The sequence below is a fragment of the Psittacula echo genome, assembly GCF_963264785.1.
Source record: "Psittacula echo genome assembly, chromosome: 2".
NCBI classification, from domain to species: domain Eukaryota; kingdom Metazoa; phylum Chordata; class Aves; order Psittaciformes; family Psittacidae; genus Psittacula; species Psittacula echo.
Genome location: NC_137737.1, coordinates 152,598,369 through 152,623,514, shown reverse-complemented (window position 1 = coordinate 152,623,514; position 25,146 = coordinate 152,598,369). Strand labels below are relative to the sequence as shown.

The 25,146-nt window shown below is 37.8% G+C and overlaps 1 protein-coding gene across 9 annotated transcripts in view; it reads right to left on the bottom strand.

Moving 5' to 3' along the window:
• Nucleotides 1-873: 873 nt before the first annotated feature.
• EFR3A (EFR3 homolog A) overlaps nucleotides 874-25,146 on the bottom strand; it is a 77,523-nt gene continuing 53,250 nt past the window's right edge. For 7 of the 9 annotated variants that reach the window (XM_080611017.1, XM_080611022.1, XM_080611018.1 and 4 more), the window contains 13 exons: nucleotides 24,839-24,953; nucleotides 22,168-22,219; nucleotides 19,021-19,193; nucleotides 18,507-18,582; nucleotides 15,494-15,655; nucleotides 13,543-13,674; nucleotides 12,967-13,034; nucleotides 11,725-11,852; nucleotides 8,200-8,288; nucleotides 6,830-6,878; nucleotides 5,657-5,760; nucleotides 5,056-5,105; nucleotides 874-3,844 (listed from right to left, as the gene is read on the bottom strand). In XM_080611017.1, the coding sequence (XP_080467143.1) occupies nucleotides 3,739-3,844; nucleotides 5,056-5,105; nucleotides 5,657-5,760; nucleotides 6,830-6,878; nucleotides 8,200-8,288; nucleotides 11,725-11,852; nucleotides 12,967-13,034; nucleotides 13,543-13,674; nucleotides 15,494-15,655; nucleotides 18,507-18,582; nucleotides 19,021-19,193; nucleotides 22,168-22,219; nucleotides 24,839-24,953 (1,304 nt within the window). In that variant the 3' untranslated portion in view covers nucleotides 874-3,738. The other 2 variants (XM_080611021.1, XM_080611024.1) reach the window with 2 other exon arrangements.

The window sequence follows — 25,146 nt, the reverse complement described above, 5'->3', positions numbered from 1 at the left end:
CCAGCACAGCAGATCTTGGCGTACAGGGGAGTTTCCTGAGGCTGGGAAATGCTGCAGACCTGGAGCAGTCAGCCTACATGGGAGATGCTGGAAGGGTCTGGGCATTGCAAGTACTTACAAGAAGCAGTCTGAGGAGCAGCAGTGACCAGGAGTGCTGGCAACAGAGCATCTGTGTGCCAGAGTGTGCAGGAAGGGCATGCTCACCCTGCCAACTCAAAAGGTAAGTTCAGTTTGTAGTCATCACCTGAATGAGCTTAGCTGGGTATGCACCCTGCAGACAGCTGTCTTTTTGACATGAGTGTCTTATATGTGTCATGTGAGCTACAGAAGGTCCCAATTTCCTCAAAATAGAAACAAAGAATTGTTCTTCCCCCTTCTCTCAGGGTGCACTATTAAAACAAATACTAAACATTCCAATAAATGGGTGCTCCCAGAAGTGAGTAACAAACATCAGTGTAATACTCAGCCCCATTAGATGGCACCACTGTTTGAAGAAAGCTCTTTGTGGGTGAACTGCATGCAGATCTTCACACACACTGACAACTTTCTTCCTTCAAACTGATAATACAAAGTCAATATATTTTCTAACCAGAGAGGCAGGCCTGGAAGGCACAGCTTATCTTTTTGAAGCTTATTTGCCACTAGAAATTTATGTTTGTATTGTTCCTTTCTCAAATTCTGGTGGCCTTAGCAATGTTTTATCATAAATAAAAGTAGTTTAACAATGTTGCAATGCTATAACATTTGCAAGGACAAAAAAAAACGTGTAAAATGAGGCCTATTTTAAATGCTAAAAAATGTCAGTGACATTTTAATTGTGAGCAATAAAAATTAACTGACACCTTAGAAAAGATTGATTTTAAATTTGGGTTTTATTGCTTAAATATAGATTGCACAGTGTGTTCTTACATTGATTGAAACTGGTTCATGACATACAGTACAGAATATATGACCATCAGAACAACAGACAAATTAGCCCTAGTCTTGATTTGGGATAATCAATTAATTTCATCTTTTGAAATCAACAAGGATTTAAATTTACTTTAAGATGACCCACTATCATAATCTGTAATTTTTCAAAAGGACATAATGGGAAGAAGAACCCAAAGCAAAAGCTGGAACACATTGAAACAGCTGGATTTATAACCATTGTGACAGTACTCAGTGTGTTGCAGATAACACAGGGCCACTATGCATATGGAGCTTTTAAGTTCTGCAACTTGCCTCAAGAACATAAAAGAGACCCGTGAAAAAAAGCAGCTTTATACTGTACAACAGCATTCTTAATTCATTTGGTTTCATTCACTGACTACACATAACAACAGCTACCAAACCAATACATTTTACAGTCACTCCCATCTCCCAGCTGTCTACAAAGGCCAGAGTGAACCAATTCTCAACTTACAGACTCCCTGAATTTCCAGAAAGGAAGAAATTAATTATCCTGTGAACACACAGAGTGTTACAAGCTCTTCATTCCCTGCACAATACCTGCACAACACCTGCATTTCCCAAACAAACCTCATTTGAACATTGAAAACGTGGAACCTTACCATTAGCACAAATGAAAAATACTTCATGAACAGAAAATGAAATGGTGAATCTAGTTATTTTCACATGCAGCATTCATGCAACAGAATTCAATCACAGAAACAATCCTGTATTTACAGCACAGTCTCCATACTGCAAGAGTGCAAACAGAAGTACATTCTTTATTTCTTAGACTCTGTATTTCATTTTTGTACAAAAGTGCAGTGTTATTCTTAGAAAATGACAGAGTGGACAAGAGGTTTACATTGTATCCCTAGATTTACTATTTAAAAAATTACACTCTTTATATAGGCCACAAAACTATTACGTCTTACCTTAAAAACCCCCCAAAAAGTGAAAACTAAAAGCTAGAGTCCTATTTATGTGTAGACTGTGGTCTGATCAGGCTGAACCGCTGCAGCAGTAAAAATCACAACGGAATGCTGTAGATAAGGGGCTGTTTCGTCATCCACTAACAGCTGTGATTGCACTGTTAAACTGAAAAGAAGGTCTCAATTACCTTTTGAGTTTTGTGAATGCTTTCTGAAAGTCTCAGCATGTTATCTCATAGGTTTAAGTAGCTGATATTTCTCTGATATTATGTCACATCAGGCTTTTGAAAGCAGCCCAGTGGAATACTGTACTACAGTTATAAAAACTTAAAATCCTTTTTACAGTGGGTTTGCAAATGCTCAGCCAGCACAATAGCTGGCAGAGAACCATTCAGAGTCATGGATTAATTTAGGGTGGGACTTGTGAAGGTCAACTAAACCCAGCTCCTGCTCAAAGCAGGATGAACTGAAGTTAGCTGACTTCGTTCATAGCCTGATCGCTGTTTATCTAAATTGCTAACTTAAGTGCCTTACATTGATTATAGGTATTTGAGAACTTCCACCGATGTTTGTGCTGCTCCAGTCAGATTCAGATGGATTAAGGGACTTAAAATTTACTATTCATGCCATCAATGAACAGTTTTTTCTTTTTGCCTACAGAATTTGGTGAGTCATAAAGACAGCCTTGAAAATTATCCAAAATTCAGTGATCTCCTATATCTAATATATATTTACTATATATATATTCCTTTCTTTACATTTGAGTAGTATACTCAGATACATAAACCTATGAAAGATACCATATTTTCTTTAGTTCTGGAAAGGATTTGAGAAATGGAACAAAAACAAACACAGAAATGCTTCTCTAAAAATGCTTTTGCTTGAAAACATGTAATAAATTCTTGGTCTTTAAACTGTTTCATCCAGTTTTCTTTCAATTTCTAAAATATCATTACAAAGCTGTAATAAACTACAGAGAATAGAATACCTCATAGAATATATTTGCAATTTCTGTATTTATGATTTAAAATGCCCTCAGTTTATTTTTTGCTATACTAAATATATCTCTCCCGTATTTATACCAAAGCAGACAGTAAAATACTACTGCATTTTCAAAAGTACAGTCTGTAAACCATACACCTTAAGACATTAAAAGTATTGCACAGTTCAGTGCTTCAAGAGGAGACTTCTCATCTCTTATGCAAAGCAGTTAAATTTTAACAAGAAATGCAGGACATACACTGGGCATATGTATCTAAAATGCATATTATGTGATGCATCAAAAAAATTACTTAATAAGTGCCCATTAATTCATTTACTGTACTTGAACACATGTAAGGTATCGGGTTTTTTCTATATATTCCAAAACAAAGAAGTTGGCTACCTATGACAGCATGAACAAAGGGAGCTAAGGTTGTGCTCCACTGGTTACATTTAATAAGACGAAGCAAGCCAAAAGCATTCCTGTTAAGATAGATAATTGAGGTGAGGAGGATTAAAAAACAACAACCAACCACCAACAACAAAAAAGTAAAAGGCTTTAACAGGTTTTTCAGTTACAGTGCCTGAAATTAAAGGAATTTACAGAAATACAAATTCCTAGAGTAACTGAAATATTTACCTGTATAGCAAGACAAGTTTTAAACCTGGCTTTTACATGTACTCAAATATGAAAATGAAGAAACATGATATATGAAAAACCTAACTTCAAATATATTACAGAAGAAAACAAGACAGTCTCATATGTTTGGCTACAGTAATCCTTATTTGGCTCATGTCCATCATTAGAGGAAATAAACAATAAAATTTGAAAACTCATCTTGTTCTTTCTATTGTATTCTACTCTAAATACTGTCCAGCAGACTTCAGAAGACACTTAATACACACAAAGATCTGGAAACTTCATCTCGTAGACTGGAACAGACTGGTAATGAGCATGTCCAGCAGTAATGGTCATCGTTCCTGAGGGGCTGGGTGGAGGACTGTGTGAGAAGCACAATCAATATATATAATTTATAATTGTAGTAATTTTTTTCTTTAAGTTTATAAACCAATAACTGAGAAACAAAAAGTAAACCCCACCATCCCCTCTCTGTCCCCCCAACCATCAGTATTTTATCCTATTCCTGAAATTCTAAGGAAATTATTATGCCTTGGGGTTTTTTTTTTGGTATTCTGGTCTAGATAATCAATTTCAGTGATGTTACAGAACTATGGAAATGCATTTGATTACTAAACACATCCTGTTTATACTGCATAATGGATGTGCAAAACACTATAATATTGTCATGTACTATTCTGGGTGTTCAATATCTAACTACTTTCTCAAGCATACAGCAATGGGAAAACAACATTATTCTTCAATACTACTGATATACACAGAAATACAAGTATACTATGACATGGTTTCTGCATATTGTCCACTATATAAAAGATGGAAAATAATAACAAGAAAAGTCAAAGTGACTGTTTTAGATGAAGTCTACTCTTTCAGTGTACTGGTTCTGGCTGGGATGGGGTTTATTTTCTCCACAGACTGGGGCTCTGTTTTGGATTTGTGCCGGAAACAGTGTTGATATCATAGGGGTATTTTAGTTACTGCTTAGCAGCACTTACACAGAGCCAAGGCTTTTTCTGCTCCTCACACCATCCCACCACTGAGTAGGCTGCAGGTGCACAAGGAGCTGGGAGAGGACACAGCTGGGCCAGCTGACACCAACTTACCCAAGGGATATTCCATACCATATGGCGTCATGCTCAGCAAAAAGGAAGAAGCAGGAAGGGGGGGACGTTTGGAGTTATGGCATTTGTCTTCCCAAGTCATCATCATGCATGATGGAGCCCTGCTTTCCTGGAGGTGGCTAAACACCTGCCTGCTGATGGGAAGTTGTGACTGAAGTTTTTATTTTGCTTTGCTGGTGCGTGGGGCTTTTGCTTTACCTATTAAACTGTTCTTATCTGAACTAATGGGTTCTCTCACTTTTATAGCGTCCACATCCCACTGAGAGAGAGTAAGCCAGTGGCTGTGTGGAGCAGAAATGCCTATCAGGGTTAAACCACAACATTCAGGCAGATAATACTTGCCTTAATTATTACATGTTTAAGAACACTGTGATATGACCATCTGAAAGTAGTCACAACTGCTTTATAACTCATTTTTCATGCATCACATTCTTCATGCGTAAAGTCTTACCGAATGGTGAGTTCCAGTATCTGTGCAAGTCTATCATGAAGCAAGTTTGCCTAGGAAAGGAATTAAAATCAAATTATTAACTACTATGTGTTGAACTGAGTTAAAATCAATGTGCCAGGTCATACTCAGTGAGTATGACTCACTGCTGCAAGGCTTCTAAGCCCTGAAGAGGCTGAGTGAGCCTGTCTTGAAGTGCAAGGAATTACATAGTAAATTTTGCTATTACAGCTAGCAGTTTAACAAACCTGAAATACATTTAGTTATTCAAAATATATAATGGGATAAAAAGTGCTCCAGTTGTCCCAGGATGAAACACAAACAAACTGGGAATTTAGATTTCAAAGATAGTGAGGAAAACATTAAGAAGAAGAGGATATGAGTTTTCCTTTCCAAATGTTCTAGGAACACTCAAAAGCACGCTTTAAATAACTGGAATCTCCCAACATTGATAACAGTGGAGACTATAACTAAAGGCAAAGAACCGAACTTCTTTAGGAGTAACTGCAGCAGTGACATGGCAACACAAATCACCTTTCGCCAGCACATCCCCATTAATGCTTACACTGGTATCTTCAATGATGTACATTTGTCAGAAACTCACTTTGGTTTCACATTGTGCTGCAATTTCTTCAAATGGTGCTTTCTGAAACTTTTCAATCACAAGGCGCCTTTTCTCTTTTTCCTGTTCTTCAAGCCCATTGTTATCTTAAAATAATGAAATAAAAAATGAAGACATAAGTAACCTTTGCTTATCACCTGTAAGTGATATAGGCCTTCAAATGCGCAATGCAGAAGCAAACAAGCACTGTATTTGAAGTGACGCAGCCATACTCAAGTAAGCTGTCATCTGCCATTGCTTCTAAAGCAAAAATGCAGGTTTTCAGGGTGCTGGTTTGACGACCCCTGTTTGCCCCCTTCTCACTTTGTGCTTTAATTAGTGGTACATCCAGGCTTCCTTCTGCTTTATTATTTGGACTCAAGACTGCACTTGTCACTCAATGCACTCAAGTTCAGCCTCAAGAGAAAAGAAGGGAGTATCCTCCCTCCCAGTACCATGGAGAATGGTGGGCAGAATTTTCTACCAGAATCTGGGACAAGCAAGTTCAACTTCCATAGGCTGAGTAAACCTACAGCCAGCTGGAACTTTCCAGCATCTAACGAATTTAAGTACCTCAGTGATAGAGAAACAGACTGAATTCTTGTTTCAGTATCTGTGTCTATTGCTTAAAATATCAACACCTAATCCATTGGTGGACTGGACAGTATTAATCAGTAATTACTTATAGCAATATTAAACAAGGAAACCGGATAATTCTAAGTTCTGGTACCTGGGTCATTTGTCAGAAAACTACTCTTTTAAGAAAACTGAGTGTTTTTGAAGGCCACAGTGTGTACCTTGCAATCTATTATCTGCACACATTGAATAATAATATGCAAAAGATTATTTAAGTCGCTTTATAAATAATCACTGAATGGAACTTGAAAATCTCATGTTATTTATAGCTTGGTCTCTAAGGGCAAATTTAATGGATGACAGGCATTTCCAGATGCTTTTCATTCAGTCAACTTAGCTTCAGAAACTGAATTCACTAAAAATATCAAGATGTCATTTCAGAAACTCAGAAATAAATAACTGAAGTTTTAAATACATTTACCAGCTGATGAAAAACACATGTAATGTTTAAATTATGTTATTCTGGCCACACCATTTTCTCTAGCAAATCCATAGTAATCTAGAACTATGCTGGATAAATACAATTGTATTAAATCTTACCAATTGCTTTCTTCAAAGCTTCAAAGGTGATTTCTTCAGTATTATCATTCTAAACACAAAGAAACAAAAGCCTTTAAAACTCACATATTATATATAAGATTCTAAAAAATAAGGAATTTGAAAAATACAGAAGTTTCTAATAGCTTTATTGGAGTTTCTGTGAGAGATCACTACTGCAAATTCTTAAGACACTGCAACCAGTGAGGAAATTTTCATCAAATGAGATCAAGGAAAATTTTCCAAGTTCTAAGCAAGATGCTCTACGGCAATATTACTTTGGAAAAAGACCTGGATTTTGGCAGGAAAATGCTGTGGCGCTTCTATATTGCTAAGCCTCAGTACTGTTTCTCAGACAGCTGTTGCAAATAACAGCAACTGCTTCCTGAGACTAGTTGAGTTACCAGCAATGTGATTCTAAAATAACAGATAGTAGTGGAGGGTAGAGGGGAAAACAGTTATTGATTTTTGCTTCATTTTGCAATAACTATATTTCATTTTCAACTAATGTTCAGTTTGACACCAACCACACACTCTGTTTCATGTCGCTAGCTAGTCTCTGCTTGAAGATGCTAACAGCAGGATTCATTTGCAGGTACAAACACCTCAATTTCAACAGCTAATCTCCACCACAGTCAGCAGAAATCTGGTTAATAAAACTCAGCAGGACTTTGAAAAAGATCCAGTAGAAATAGAAACAGAAATAGAAATGTATTTTAAGAAATACTTCAAATGAAGTGTCAAAAGATGGAGAATAATTTTAATTATAATGCAGTCTTCCTAAGGGATAATTAGCATCAGCTCCTGTACCTTACATACACACCTTTTATTGCTGCCTTATCCTTCCCATGACTTTAAAGCTCTGTGTGCTAAACTCTTCTGGAAGGGAAAAGGCAATACCGTAACATCACAGCGTATGCAGTCTGCCTAGTCTTTACCTGCCACTCCCAAAGACAGCAGGTCTCCCACTAGTCATGTATCTGTCAGCCCCATGTTGATGAACAAGACCCTCAGAAACTTCAAATGATGCAGGGATACAGATGCAGGAATTCATCTGATCCCTCAAAATGCAAAGAAAATGTTTTAGAATATTTACTTATAAAATATAAGTTGTTCAGCCTGTGGAGGGATTGTTACCCTGTATTCTGCAGTACTATCTGTAAAAACTATGGTGACAAAATATATTGCATTGTTATACAGCAAGATCAGTAGCAGAGTCTTTGACAACACATTTCTACACACAAAGAGTTAAAACCATCAAAACCCCAAAGCATTTAACACTGCTAAAACAATGAGGTATTAGACTTTCTGGGGAAACTTCATTTGCATTCCCTATAAAGATGCTGCTTTAAAACATCCTACGATTTTCATACCTTATCCTCTGTGTTGTTGCCAGGCAGAATATCCACTTGAATAGACACTGTGTCCACAATGCTCTTCCTCCTGGAGAGTCTGTCCTCATCTAGAAGAAAAACAATTTACCTCACTTTCCGTATAGCAGTTGAAACATGATCAAACTTCTACACATGAGATGCAGATTTCTTTCTATATGCTTATTTAATCCAAGATCATCTATTTTATCATTTGGACTGTTGTGAAAAGCAAGCTGTTACTGCTCTAAATTATTAGATATGAAGGAAAATATCCTTTTTATTGTTTCTTCCCCTTTTCATCCCAGATTTTGCCAACTTTCCCTTGAAAGCCCAGAATTTTTTAAACATAAGATTTTATTTCAATACGTAATAAATAACATAGCACATGATGATGTGTTTCTGCAGAGTCATTCACAAAAGCCTGAACTTATTTTTTTTGTGAAATTGAAATATTAAGGTCTTAATTTGCAGGTATTCTGAAGCAGAAAAGGGCTCTTTGGAAGATGACTCACTGACAGAAGAAATAAAGACTTCTGAATGGAAATGAACAAGAATCCTTCCTTATTCTTGTTGCTACAAGCACCATATTCAGCAAGCCTAAAAAAAAAAATCTACTTGGTGAAAAAAATTCTCTCTATTTCTAACTTCCTACAAACACTTTAGCAAGTTCAGCTGGCCTAAAAAGTTGTCAGAATGCGACCAACGGTGCTGATAATAAAAGAAGCATAGTAATTCCATTACTGTATAAGCAGATTATGATCAAATGATCCATCAGTTGATGGAGTTTCCTTTTGTGACTGCATTCCTGAGACAATACAACAATATTTTCTCATTTTTGACGTGTAATATATTAACATCATATTTAAAATATTAAAAAAACCAGTAAAAGTGAAGTAAGTAAAAACAGTAAAAGTAGGTTTACAGTTGTGTCATGAGGATCCTCTGACAAATGGAGACTTGAATGACTTTCATGTATTGCATTTACAAAACCTTGAATTGCAATGTCACGTTTTACATTTTAACCAAGATCGAGCCATTTGGACCTGGCCATTATTATTTGCTGCATTGCACATAGTTAGAAGGACCTGCAGGCACCTGACACTAAGATAATGACTGTAAAACTCTCCCACCACAAGGTAATTTATGCTGGTTCTTCCGCAACCTTTGTTTAAACCACTTTTAGCAAAGTGCTTTTGCAGTGCAAATATTGAGCATGAACAAACAGAATTCATTCCAGCAGAACTGAACATACTCAGCATTTAAAAATCATGATATATCTCTCAGAAGCCATATAAATGAAAGCTATTTTAAGATCAAGAGGGAGTAAAGAACAAGATTAGTGAAAACCACCTGAATTGTAGTTACCTTGGCCAGTTTCTCAGAGACCCTGAGCATTTGAAGTGGCATTTGGAAGGATTTGCTTAATATTTAATCCCTGATGGCTCACTGGTACACGAACAAATACATGTAGAGTCTGAGGAAAGACCCTTAGCCCTCAGCAGTAAACAGAAGACAAAACTACATCTTTGCTGCCATCTTGCTGCTTTCTCTATAATTGACATTTGAGCACTGGAAGATACACGTCTGCGACTTCTCTGGATGCCTGACTATACTTGCCTAATTAAAATGCCAATTTGTCTCTAATTTTAAGAAATGAAGTGTGTGAAAAATTGTGAAAATGGCATTTTCTTCTGTAAATGATATGAAGATCATCTCCACACACATGAAGGAGCCTAGGGTCATGAGAGAGGTGATGGTGGAGCCTGGATACCCACTGCCCCAGACCCTGCGAGGGCTGTCCCGGGATCCGTGGTCCCGTGGTCCAGGGGTGGCACTCACTCCATGGGGCAATGGGAGCAGCAATCTGGGTTAACTTACTGACTGAGCAGTGATAGGTACGGACACATGGGATTGCACAAAGCTTAGTATGGGATGCTCAGGGGAGGAAGCAAGGGTGGGGAAAACGAGGATTGAGATGATTTGAGGAGGAGCAAGCAAGAAAAATGGATAAGGGGGTAAAAGCATCGCTCCCAAGTAAACTTCTTACTGAACAGTACATGTATCTGGCCATGCCCTGAGCCTTAATCCTGAACAGTGAGTAGGATAAATCACTGTTTTACGAACAGCTGAGAGCTTCTTCCAACTTGCTACCAAGCTCTTGTCAATCAAAGAGGTAATGAGTACTATCATAAAAATGATACCTATAGCCTAATACCTTCTCAGGAAAAGAAAATAGGAAGCTACGATATTGCAGAGTTCCAAACACAGTAAAAAGAAAAGCAAAACTTGCAGCACCTCACATTGCTCCATGCATATAGAGATTAAAAAAAAGCAGAAGGAAATGCTAAGTACACCAAGTACAACACAATTGCCGGGCTAAAAGTCTAAAGGCCTTCTAAAAGCATATTGGTTTTGACTGTGCACATCCTATACAGACACACCACTGCTAGCAGGAGAGCAGGCTGGCCTACAACTCATTTTTACCTTTTGACTTGTGTCTGCGTTTATGAGGCTTTTTGCCTGATGGAAATAGAGCTAAATTTAATATATGTATGTATAGACAAAAAATTGTTAAATGTACATTTAAATTATCAGCTTTCCCCACCCCCAAATAAGGAAGAGAACATGGTACAATACTTCATACTGGGATGCCTTACAGTGTATTACCAGAGCAATCGGTTATGTACAGGCACAAACTACTCATGATTAATAAAAAATTCTTCAAACAATGTGAATTTTCTTTTTCAGTGAATTGTTCAACTGGCTGCTGGAAATCCATGAAAAGCCCAACCATACAATGTAACACACAGCTAGTCATTCACGCAGTATCATAGAATGGTTTAGTTTGGAAAGGATCTCAAGATAGTTCCAACCCCCTGCCATGGGCAGGGACACCTTCAACCAAGACCAGGTTGCTCAAAGCCCTGTCCTGGGTAGCAAGAACTCTTGCAAACCTTCCTCAGGCACATTTCTATTTTCATTAGATACCTAAGCTAGCATAGGTATCTAACGGAGGAAAATACAACATTCTTGATTAAATCAACATGTGGTCGTTGAGAATTTGACTAAGGCAAATAAGCCAGCATAAGGCCATATAGCATAAGGATTGAATATGTTCCATCCAGTATTGACATAAAAAGGATAAAGAACACTGAGCTGTACAATCTTTCCTTGACTGCTAACTCAAGTTAATACAGAAAACTAGTAACAATCACTACCTGCTTCTTAGGTATTCTTTTGACAGAAAAGACTTTACTGAAAAGAGTCAAAGTGGATTCAAGAACTTCCCATCCCACCTCCTGAATTTAAGGAAAAAGGAATAAATCTTAAAAGGTCAGAAAGATGAAACTTCTCAGCAGTAACAGAGCAGCCAATGAGAAAAAAGAACATCTTGAGAAAAGGGAATTATGCTACGATTAAGTTTTGTTGCCAAGCAGTCACATTACACTTCATGTTCACACAACACATTAAGAAAGCATTCTTAATTACAGGTACTCAGTAGTTTTGCCACTAATTGCTACTTACCTGTCACCTGAGGTACATATGGGACTGACAGTCTTTCCACACTGTATCCACTGCCTCCTAATGATTCTGCAATCTTGTTCGTGAGGAAGAATAGATCTTTTTCATGCTTCTCTAAGGATTTTGGAAGACTGTCAAAATATGTATTTGAAGTTAATTATTTACCGGTGGAGATTTTGTTCATTAAGTAAAGCATTTTTCCAGTGTCTGCAAGCAACTGAAAACAGTCAATGGTAATGATTAGACGGAAATAAAAAATGCTCATCTTTCTAGGAACGCATACACCCCAAAATTAGCCCACTGAATACCTGTGATATTTTCAATTACCTTGACACTTCCTGGTTATCTGAAATATGCTCCTCACTTATCCTGCTACGTCTTGGAAGAATATTGCCTCTGTTAAACAACAGAAACTGCAGAACAGTAGTATTTTTCATTTGCCAGCAGAGAGCAGCAAAAAAGGCTAAGGCTATCTAGACTACATTAGGAGGAGTGCTGCCAGCAGATGGGAGGGAGGAGATCTTCCCATCTACTCAGCACTGGTAAGGCCACACCTGGAGTACTGGGTCAAGTGCTGGGCTCCCCAGGATAGGAGAGATGTGGGCTTACTTTAGAGAGTCCAACAAAGGGCCACTAAGGTGGACTAAGGGACTGGATCATCTCTCCAATGAAGAAAGACTAACAAAGCTGGGACAGTTAAGCCTGGAGAAAAGAAGATGGATCTTAACAGTATGTACAACTACCTTAAGTGAAGCAGGGTGGAAAGACAGTCAGGCTCCTTTCAGTGGTACCCAGTGGCAGAGGGAACATAGACTGAACATCAGGACACACTCTTTACTGTGAGAGTGACCAAGTGCTGGCACAGGTTGACCCCGGAGAGGTTGTGGAGTCCCCAACCTTGGAGACACTCCAAAGCCACTTGGATGTGGTCCTGGACTGCCTGCCCTGTGTGACCCTTCCAACTTCACCCATTCTGTGATTCAGTGAAATGCATTTTGCTGTGCTAGCACCTACACCAAGCATCATTGTGCAGATATAATTCCCTCTAGCTACAATTAAAAACATCCAAACTCCACATTTTTTTTCATATGTGCTTTTAATCCTTGGTTTTCTTCTGCCCATCTTGTATACTATTAAACCTCTAAATTATTTTTCATGTATGGAACACATTTCAATGATATACTATTTTTTAATAGTAAAATAGGTACTTCACCATTCATTAACTCACATTCTTTATCTACTTACTTGCATTTGTCTTTGAAAATTGTTTCTGGTAGAAAATAAGATGCTTCCAGACTTCTAGTTTCAATGACCTGAAAAAACCCAAGACAAATAGAACAAATGGAGTACCATAGCTATTTTCTCCAATGACCAAGTTGCTTGAAGAGGTTCTGTTATAGCAGATTACCAACCCTTCACTAACATCCACCTCAGCACATAGTAGGCCTTTATAGTTTCTTTTAACCAGCAGAGATTGTTGCACTCACACTTTAGACTAAAAATCAGGTTCTCATGGTCTTCTGCATGCCACTACTGTTTTACCAAAGCCAGAGAGGCTGTAAAGTCTTAATACCAGATGAGGACTTAGCCCATTATATGCGGTTCCATAAACAAAATAAAAATGCTTATATAAACCTTGAGAGAAGACTATTCTGTACATAATTTTAAGAGTCAGCAAGTAATGCCATCAGAGACCCGAAAGTGATGTCAGTGGACACAAACACAGGAGATCAACACCATAATTACAATGGGTTATTTACCCATTTTACAGTAGAATGTGCGCTCTTCTAAATGACTTGAAACTACTTAATTATGTGTTACCTTGCTGACATGCTGACAAAAGGCAGGAACTGCAATCATTTGACTCAGAAAGTTTAGATATGCTGCAACCAATGCCATGACACCACAACGATTAAACATTGGCAGATTATCCTCATTGATGATGGCAATGTCCTGAAATACAAAGGATAGCATTATACTTTCCAAGGATAACAGGCTGTCCTGAATATATGGAAGTCAAAATGATTATCAGGAACACTAGCTGACATGGGATGATTATCTGGTATAATTTATCATTTAATACCTCTCAGCTTAAAATCCCAGTCTTTCAGCTCACTCCTGAATAGTTACATATTGATCTGAAGTTAGAGCACTTAAAGGGTTCAACCTCTATCAAGAGAAATAAATCAACTCAACTATAATAGGTTGATGACTGGCAGTTTCTTGTGTTTACCACCTGCTGATCACCATTTTCTTCAGGAAAATTAGAAACAGTAGCTTAATAATAAAAATCACTCTTGTGAGTCACAGATACAGTACCATAAAGGGAACTACTTAATTCTTATTAACATGTCTATGTTTATCCAGATAGTATTATTTTAGCTCTAGTAAAACTCCTAATGTAATTTTCATCAAGGATTTATTCCAGAGACATATTTTAAAATTAAGGATGCACTCTGCATTTCAGAGGTTTCATAATTCAGGTGTATATCAGGAAATAAGACTAATGACAGAGAGTGAACTAGGAATACAGGACACAATCTCACCAAATTTCTATGGCACATGCTAGCACTATTTTTGTGAATGCTTTAATTTCAACACAGATAGATCTACTAAGTTACACACAGAATCATAGAATAGTTAGGGTTGGAAAGGACCTTAAGATCATCTAGTCCCAACCCCCCTGCCATGGGCAGGGACACCCCACACTAAACCATGTCACACAAGGCTCTGTCCAACCTAGCCCTGAACACCACCACGGATGGAGCATTCACAACTTCCCCAGGCAACCCATTCCAGTGCCTCACCACCCTCTCAGTAAAGAATTTCTTCCTTAGATTCAATCTAGACTTCCCCTGTTTAAGTTTGAACCCATTACCTCTTGTGCTGTCACTACAGTCCCTAATGAAGAGTCCATCCCCAGCATCCCTATAGCCCCCATTCAGATACTGGAAGGCTGCTAGGAGGTCTCCACGCAGCCTTCTCTTCTCCAGGCTGAACAGCCCCAACTTTCTCAGCCTGTCTTCATACAGGAGGTGCTCCAGTCCCCTGATCATCCTCGTGGCCCTCCTCTGCACTTGTTCCAACAGTTCCATGTCCTTTTTATGTTGAGGACACCAGAACTGCACACAATACTCCAAGTGAGGTCTCACGAGAGCAGAGTAGAGGGGCAGGATCACCTCCTTCGACCTGCTGGTCACGCTCCGCTTGATGCACAGTTTCTCTAAGGACTCTATGTAAGTATGAAATAATGTTTGATCCTGTAAAGCAAATGTTAAAGAATAAAGCCTGACAACACACTGATGGAATTTTTCTCCAACATAAGACTAAAATGCCTTGTTGAGAAATATTTCCAACTAATGAATTAACCAAAAGCTTTCTTCCAAGGTGAGCAGAGTCCATATATTTTATATGGAACACTGACACAAGATCACAGGTTGTAAGAATATCTTCTCGGTATGATAATGAATATATCAGTGATCCTGGGGAATGTTTGAACACATTTCCATATCTGCTGTATGTAGATATATATCTGCTATATTCTCCTGACGAGAACATGCTGCAAAGAAATGTTAACAAATCTGATTAGTTTAAGCTTCCCTATTAGTAAGTGGTATGTACAAGTGCACTGCCTTCATGGATCGATCAAGTTCAGACTGAATGATGCAACTGTCAATTTGAAGGTCAATATACAAACAAAAAAGTTATCCACATCTCCAATTACAGATATAAACTGTCAGTCAATGAACCCAACCCTGACTGAGAGTCATACCTGCAAAGCAATAGCTAATCGAATGAGGTCGATAACCACTTCTTCATTGGCTAGTTCAATTGTGGTAAGAGCTAGAGATGTAAACAGAAGTTCAAAGTTTTTTTGGACATTGTCTTCTTCTTTACAGCCTAAGTAGATGTGTCTGTACAACTGCTGACCATGCTATGAAAGACAAAAGAAGAGAAATGAATATTAAAATCACAGAATATTTTAGGTTAGAAAGGATATTCAAAGGTCTTTTACTCCAACTCCCTACTCCAAGTAGAGACAACTTTGATATCAGATCATTTTAGATGAAGAATTAAAGAAATAATAAATGATCAAATACATTCATACACATTTGTATACAAACACATATGATTAATCAAGATGACCACTAGCTTATAACAACAGCTTCTTTATCAATACAGTACTGTCCTATTTTATGTGAAAGTGTACAGACAGAGAAGACGATACAGAGAATTGCACATAAATACTGCACTGTGCATCAGACACTGGCACTACTTCCTACTGAAATATTCAGGAAAATAAAATTGCCTGGTTATGAAAAGAAGAAAACAAAAAATAGATCTTGAAACATTCTCAAGAATGTTCAAGTAACTGAGGAGCTTCAAGGGTTATCCTTGTAATGGTATCAAATTTGTTCATTAACCAAGTCTCCTTGAGTAACAAATGCAGAAAAAAGTCTTTTTGAAGGCGTTCCAGAGGGTGAGTAGAGCTCATCTACCAATGTGCATAGGGAGGCTCTAGCTAGTGGAGAGCAGGAGTTATCTAATGAAAACCTCTCAACTTCAACAGTGACCTTCCTTAACTCATAACACTCTGTGTAACCAGATCTTTGTAAAGAAACTATTATCTCAACACACAAGAAAAATCAAAACACAGAAAGGCAGGATAAGCCAACTCTACCACTCCAGCATTCTTAATCTCTAGAGGATACAAGTCTCTACCATTTGACACAGTTAATTTTCAAGATCTAAGGACTTTATCTCTGGAAGTACTAGCTCAGCATTAGAAGGAGAAAGAAAACTCATTTTTAACATCTGTTTTTCAAGCAGGACATATTCACTTAAGGAATAATAAAGATGATGTTGGCCTTTTTATTACATATAAAATCAAATATATAGCTGTTCAAATATACATTTTACTTAGAAAAGAGGGAAACAGAGCTATTAGCAAAGCCCAGAAGCTACTATGAAATGAGCACAGAGAATGTTAACTGTTTAAAGACACAGCATATTTAGAATATAAAAGTAAGGAAATTATTTATCCCACTGATGAAGAATTGCAGTTAGGTATGAAAATAAATTATTATGTAGTAATTCTTGACACACAGGATCTTTCTAGAAACCTGCAAAATATAAGTAGTTCAGTATTTCCCTTGAAAGAAAATACAGAAGTAAACCTCCTGGCTTAGTGGACTGAGATGGAAGAGTTTTGTGTGTATGTCTGGTTTGGTTTCACCTAACTTTAGGTACTGAAGTTCTTAAGTATGATACACAGCTGCCTTAGGATCCCCATCTAACATCAAAGAGGCCTAGATGGTCATTCAGGTCTTAATGGATGTTTGTAGACGCTTCACCCCTCTCCTTAGATTATGCAGGGAACCTAGGAAGAGTAGGCTGCTAACATACACATCTACACTAGGCAGAGTAACATCAGGTTTATGATACACACTTGAAACAGTATCACATAGATAATTAGAATGAATGACTGCATTCCTTAATACATTTTTTAGAAGACTAATCTTTTCTTGACCTGCCAGAGTCTCCTTTCCTCTCCTGCCCTCTTTTCTGATGAGTGTCAACAAGTCAAATATTTAGTTTGATGATTAAATTTTCATCTAGCAAAAATCAGCAAATACAACTTAGCCAAACTGCTTTAAATCCTAGATATTAAATTGATGAATTAACATTTAATTCACTTTTTACAAAGATACATTAATAACAATTGTCAGTGTTGGAGTATTCCTCATGCATTATTCCAGTATTAATCAAACCAGGTGTAAATACACTGCAAGGAATACCAACTGTGCTGACCTAGCAAGAACATTTATCTTGCAATACTACTTGAAAGCTGAGCATCTCTAGTTAGCTTATTATAATATATGCAGTATCTTTGCCTCTGGACAAGTTAAACTGCAATTCTTCTGATATTTATAATTAGAATATTAAGTCAGCACCCTGAAGACACACATTTTTTATTTCACAGCTAAGAGCAAACAAGACCAGAGCAGCATGGGATAGCTGTAAGAAATAAATGTATTTTCTCAGGTAGATACCAGTGACAAACATGGTAAAGCTTGGCTGAGATGACTTCAGTACTTTGCATCTTTTTTGTTTACAAACATCCCTAACGCAGATAAACCACAGACAGGAATGAAAGAATACATTTATTATATGTGTTTATCTACACACTGAGAATAGGGTGTATATTGTAAAGAAGTAACTTCACTCTGCATAAGCATCATCTAAAAAAATATGTATCTTTTTTTTTTTTAGAACAAAACATTCTCAGAAGTCAACTGGCACAATGCCCTGTAAAAACAAATCTTGTGAGGAGGTGCCTTTTTTCTTCAAAGTTAACTTTCTTTGACATCTTTGCCTAATACATAAGACCTAAGTCCCTCTACTAAGGCTTTTAAAAGAGAATTTAAAAGAAAAAAATATCTGAAAATTCAGCAAAATAAAAGCCATACAAATGAAAAACTACCACTGAGCATAAATGAAAAGCTGCACGGAGTTGGTCTTTTCAGTATCAAGGCTTAGATACACACTGTTCTAATTTCATGCATGCAAGGGTTTTCGCTGAAGACAGATTTATTCCACGGAATAACATCTCAAGTCTCTAGAGCACCTCAAGATTGAAATCACTGTAATTAGAATTAAAATCAGTTGATACTGATCTTCGCAACTTGTTGCAAAAGCACAGTTGTAGAAGAAAAGCAAAGCAACTGGCTCAGTTACTTTTATCTTCTTTCCAGATAGAAAAGTTAACTTTTTCATTCTATTACCTTTTTCATGAAGCTCACGTCTTGCCTTGAAATTTTGTCTCGTTTTATCTTTAGATCAGAAACATCTGGTATTATTCTACAAAGGAAACAAAAATGTCAGTTTAGCATAAAGAAGTTGAAACGGAAGAGGATGTGAAATACATGAACTATTCAAACAAATCCTGAAGCAATTTCCATTTTAATTATATCCATGTGTAACAATGACATTCAAATTTCAATTGAAGAGGAAGAGCCATAAACAGAATTATGACAACCACATATTTTTTCCTGTATATAAAATACCACATACTGTCTTCCATAATTAAACCAGCAGATATTTGGAACAGTCCTTAAAGGTATTGTGCACTGAGGCTTACCTATAAAACTCCTGCCACCAATAAATGACACTAAGCACTGTGCACTTATCAAAAGAGTACATTAACATTTCATATAAGTAAAAACATTTTAAAATCCATTTATCAGTCAGACATTAAACTAGAATGTCAAACAGGCCAAAGCAAACAAAAAGGACTACCTTATCCCTCTGAGCTTTGCTCTGTTGTCATGCCGATCAATGAGGTTATGCAGTATTTCCAAAACCAGCTGCCTTAGTTCAGAGTCTTCCATGAGTGAAGGAGACAATAATGGGTCCAGGAATGGGGGAGGAAGTGCATTAGTTATCGTTGTTGCTTTGTATCCTGAAGTCACCTGTTCAATGGTGGAAGTAAAGTTATGTGGGTAAGAAATTCTTGCAGCTATCACTTTTTAGTGGGCTCGCTTTGGCATCTGACAGGTGGATTCAAATTGAAGTATTGTATGAGTTTTGAAAATTCCTAACCTCACCATGAATTTGAAAGAGCCCATGTTCAAATGAACTCCCTCATCTGTTTTGAAGTTTATTTCTCAGGATTCTTCCTCTACCAAAACACCCTAAAGGAAAAATAAAGGTATCACAAAATCCTTTAGAAAAGCTGCAGGGCATGAAATGAGGACTCTTCCACTTCACGCACTAAGCTGCTCGTATATGGTACTGAGTATGCTGATGTGAAGAAAACTGGTGCCTAGATGTACATCTTCAACATTTACGGATATTACTTTATTGCAAATAAGAAAGCAAGCAGCAAACACCATTTTCTTAGAAATCTGGTACAACAGCTTTTTCCCTCTTTTTTTTTTTTTTTTACACTGATACTACTCCCGACTTGCCTCATTTGATTACTTTTATTTAAATCAAGCTCTGTAGGTACATAAGGAAAAATTAACTTCTACGTGAGAATTTAAATATTAACCCCCTGAACATTTACAGCAGTCAGGAATGTTCAAAATTTACCTTCTCTTAAAACAGAGGCTACAAGAACATTACAATCTCAGAAAAAACAGGATTCAGAAATGGACAAGCATCAACTATTGAGGATGAGGGGAGCAAAATTATTCAGAATTATAATAAAAGCAAACATACTTTTTTCTAAGACTATACATAATTTATCTTCATTATGCATATTCCTTACCATTACAGCTTTTACTTGTGAACTGTGTCGGACTGGTTTTGGGTGGAATAGCTAATTTTCTTCATATGAGCTCATATGATGCTGTGTTCCCGATTTATGGCCAAAACAGTGTTGTTTTAGTGGCTGTTTTACAGGGACAGGGATCACTCAAACACAGAGTTGTTCTAGTTACTGCTGAGAAGCGGTTACACAGAGCCAAGGCCTTTTCTGCTCCTCATCCCACCTACCAGTGAGTAGGCTGGAGGTGCACAAGGAGTTGGGAGGGTACAGAGCCAGGACAGATGACCCCAAATGACCCAAGGGATATTCCAAGACCATCGCATCAAAACAGGGGAGTTTGCAAGGGCTGCCACTGCTCAGGGACTGGCTGTGTATCAGCTGGCTGGCAGTGAGTAATTGGGGTTTAAGTGGGTTTTTTTGTCTTGTTTTGGTTTATCACTTTTTCTTGGTTTTTCTTTTGCTTTCTTTTTTTACTCACTAAACTGTCTCAATCTCAACCTACTCTTTTCACTTTTACCCTTCCGACTCTCTCCCTCATCCCACTGGGGAAGAGTGGGCAAGTGACTGGGGGGTACTATGCTGCCTGCTGAGGTTAAACCACAACACGTGAGCAAGCGCTATTCCTACAGTATAACCGAATTGCTGAAAGGAAACTGGTTGGCAGAGGAACATGAGAGTACATGAAGGTATCTAATAAATCACTTTGAAAATGGAAAATTACTAATATTACATGCAGTAAGGCTGCAAGTAAAAGTGAATACTTTTAACGAAGTGCCAGACTTTAATTGCCTACACACCATGAAGTTGTCTGCCCGTGTGTATGCATGACAACAGACTAATTAGGTTATGAAGTATTACTCTTTTATGAAGAATACATGATGTACAATGCTCAGTTCAGTACACAGAAGAGGTAAGGTTCAGTAGTTTCTAATTCTTTACTATGTGCACACTAAACCTCATACACCACAAAAGCTTTGCTCTGAACACAGATTCCCTCCCACATTTTTTCCCCAGTATTTGTCAATGTTGAGTAATTTATTAAGGACCAAAACGTTCATTCTCCCATCTCTGGGCCATGATGGTATTCTACTTTCATATTCCAAAAGAGACTCCAAATGAAAATTCAGTGTTAAAAATGTTAAATTCTTTCCACATGCACAACTTGAATCCCTTAAAGCATACTTACAGGCTGTGCAGCACCCCAAATAATTAGAACTGACTTCAATGGAAATTTTTAGGATTGGTGAGATGAGTATTGTCAGGAACAGTTTAGGCATAGATGAGTCTATCTTTAATGAAAACAATGTGAAAAACGGCCCCCTGAGGTCCTTTTTAACATGCTTTCTGCCTTTGAATTGTAACTGAATGCTTAGCTCTTCTGCCCACCAGAATCTAGCATTTCATATTTTGACAAGCAAGAAGAGTTTAACTGATTTGCCTAACACCACACACAAGTTTAATATCAAAGCAGGGGTAGAAACTCATTCTCCAGGAATGTATTCTTTTGCTTTAGTCATGAAATCATTCTTTATGTTATTTTCTCTACTTCAGTCACAAAACAGTTTTCAGTTTCTGCAATGAAATAGGTCAGGATTCTACAGGCAAGAGCCTCCTTTACTACCCACTTCTGATTCCTGCCATCAGGATGTATTTCCAAAAATACTCTTTGAAGGTTTACAGTTGAAAAACATATTTGTGATAAAACATTTAATCAGAGCTTAAAAGAAACTCGGGAAATACTAGGAAGGCAAGAACAATGGTGCCTGGGGCTCTAAGGCTTGGAGACAGGCATCCATCCCTACGGTTTTAAAAATATTAGTCATCCTGCTAATTACAGCTTTTCTGGTGTCAGACAACAGTGATTTCACTTTGATGTTGCCAGCACTGCTGACAGAACTAGCCAACTCAACCTACTCTATGATGTTCTTTTGGATCTGCAGATCCAATTATAACTGATATTCACTAATCCACAGAAATGGAGGAATATTTCTTGAGCTGCTTGTAATGTAAGTTGCAAAAACGCTGTCACAATTTTACCCAGTAGAACTACAGATCTATGTAATATGAAGGTATGTTTAATTTCATAATACAGAGTTGAAATACTGTACTTACATGTATAAACATATAAAGTGAAACACTGTGTGCTTATAATATACTGAACACAGAAGGCTTACCATAAGTAAAGATCTCAACAGCATAATTTGAATCCGCCTGGTTCCCAAATCTCTACAATTGGAAAAAAAGATGAAAATTAGCTTCTTTATGTATCTTCAAAATATTATTGTACTACAGACGTCATTCTAACAACTGCAGTTTTCACAAGTGACTACAATAGTCTTGGAAGGGATGCTGGTTGACCACAAATAAGTCTCTCCACATGAAGTGTAATAACTAATGTTTTTCAAAGGGACATTTATAGAAGGTGCAAAAAAAAGAAGCACATACAACTGAAAAGACTAAATTATGTATGGGAAGTAGATCTAAATCTTCATGTTTCATTCAGAAATCTCTTTGCATCTGAAATGTTCAACCACTACATGCTTGACCTACTATTCATAAGCATCAGCACTCAGAATTTCTTCTGAACTAAAATGTCATGGAGTCTTTGAAGAGACCAGGACACTTCTTCAAATCAGAACCCTAAACTCTGAGACTGAGAAAAAGCTATCAGCAAGAATCAGCCAGAAAACCTGAAAGAACCCTCAGTTTTCAGCTCATGGGAAGGTACATGGAATACCACTTAACCTGTTCTTCATTTGTTCTCATCTTCCATCTGCTGGCACTAGAAGTTAAATACCTACTGGTATATAGTCATATATGCACTGTTCATGCAAGATACTAAAATAAAAGAGCACTTGGAATAAATTGCTCCGCTTACAGAATCACGGAATTATTAGGGTTGGAAGAGACCTAGAGCAGGTAACACCGGAACATGTTCAGGTGGGTTTTGAGTATCTCCAGAAAGGGAGACTCTACAACCTTCCTGCGCAGTTTCAGTTCCAGTGCTCCACCTGTTCCAGTGTCTGTTGCAGTGCTCTGCCACCCTCAACAAAAAGTTCTTCCTCCTGCTGAGGTGAAACTGCTTGTGTTTTAGTTTATGGCCACTGCTTTTTGTCCTGTTGCTGGGTACCACTGTAAAGAGTCTGGCACCATCATCCTGGCACCTGCCTTTGAGATATTTATATGCATTAATCCCCTCTCAGTCTGCTCTTCTCTAGACTAAACAGGCCCAGCTTCCGCAATCTCTCCTCATCAGAGATGCTTCAGACCCCTGATCATCCTTGTGGCCTCCACTGGACCCTCTCCAGTAGCTCCTTGCCTGTCTTGTACTGAGATGCCCAGAACTAGACACAGTGCTCCAGATGTGGCCTCACTACGGCCAAGTAAAGGGAAAAGATCACTCTTCTCGAGCTGCTGGCCACACTCCCCCTAATGCACCCCAGGATGCTACTGTCCCCACTGGCAACAAGGGCACACTGCTGGCTCATGGTCAACTTATCATCCATCTACCAGCACTCCGAGGTCCTTCTCAGCTGAACTGCTCTCCAGTAGAGGTCCGCCCCCAACCTGTACTGGTACTTGGGGTTATTCCTTCCCAGGTGCAGTACCCTACACTTTCCCTTGTAGAGACATTTAAAGATACCCTGCCAAGAAAGCAGACAAGGTACAAACACTTTTGCCCACCAAATAGCATGAGGAAAGAGCAAGCCTCTTCACAAAAGTTGGCCCTACATAACAGTGGAAAATTCCACCTTCACAGGCTCTAATCCTGGCTGTATCCCACTGGCAGCATCATTCATATGTTGTGTAGCAGAGATCAAATTTTCAGGTAAGTAATGAAAGATTTTATCAGCAGTCAGAAAGCCTCCTTTGTTCACAATGACACATGTGCATTGCACAACAGTCATGTTTACACAGAATCCCATGAATGAAAATTGTACAGTTAAAAACAATCCCAAACACCTCACCCCAACTGGTAACCCAAGTGCAGAATTGTAAATAGATTCATATTCCAGGTACCTTCTCAGTGAGTGGCAACTGCCTGGCAGAGACAAATCTCTATCTTGGAATACCATCCCATACTGCAGGGACACAATACTGTATCAAAAGCCATTAAGAAACCAGGAAAATGATGCTGACTTCCTCCTTATGCTTGCAAGGGATCAGACATATGTGGTACAAAGTGTCCAGGCATACCTGGAAAGAATAGCTACAACCTTTTCAGTGACTTTCCCCATATTGGGAAAAAGCAATCTTTTAAACATAATGATAAAGGGGAAAAATACTACTTCAGCACATGGCAGCTTTTTAATTATGGGTTTACAACGGAAGTCTGCCCCCCTGTGGCTTTATTTCTAAATGAATCTGGAAAATTTAACCAAACCAAATTCATTGGAATTTCTGCAGTTTATTTCTTAATCTGAAGTCAGCTTGTAGAGAATGAAGAAACACCACCCCCCCCCAAATATTTGTAATTCATAGAGCTATTTGAAAAAAATTTAGTCTTAGCTCAACTTCCCTCATTCATAAAACACACAAGTAGAGTTATGGAATTAACCACCATTAAGTAGGCAATTTCAGAAACATTTGTACAGCCATGGAGAGAATTAATGTTTCAGTGCAAGTAAGTTCCATTCCAATCAGGTATTTTCTATCAGTTAACATATCTGGGTATTAATTTCACACTTCTAACACTGTGCTTGTCTTGATTCTGCACAATATTTAACATAGCCCTGAATGAAGGAGAATTTGCATTCACTTTCCTTAATGTTTTCACTTCTTAATTTATCAGGATTCTAAAATCTAAATTTTTAACTAGACATTAAAAATGCAGGATATACAAACCCCAGGTGACTGGTATCCAGTGACTGTGACGTTGCCCCGAAAACAGGTACTTTTCCCATAATAAACATCATAATCTCTGATCTCTGGTAATCTGGGAGATTGCTTCCAAAAAAGCCTAAATAAAAATGCAATATAATCACACATGAAAGAGATATAGGGTCCTTCTCTTTACAAGAAAAGCCTTATAAAAACAAAGAATACATTAACAAGATCAAAACAGATGAAGAATGAAACTATGCTTTGGTTTAGGGGGTTTGGGTTGATGTCAAGTTGAGAATAAGTCAACAGTGTGCGCTAGCAGCTGAAAG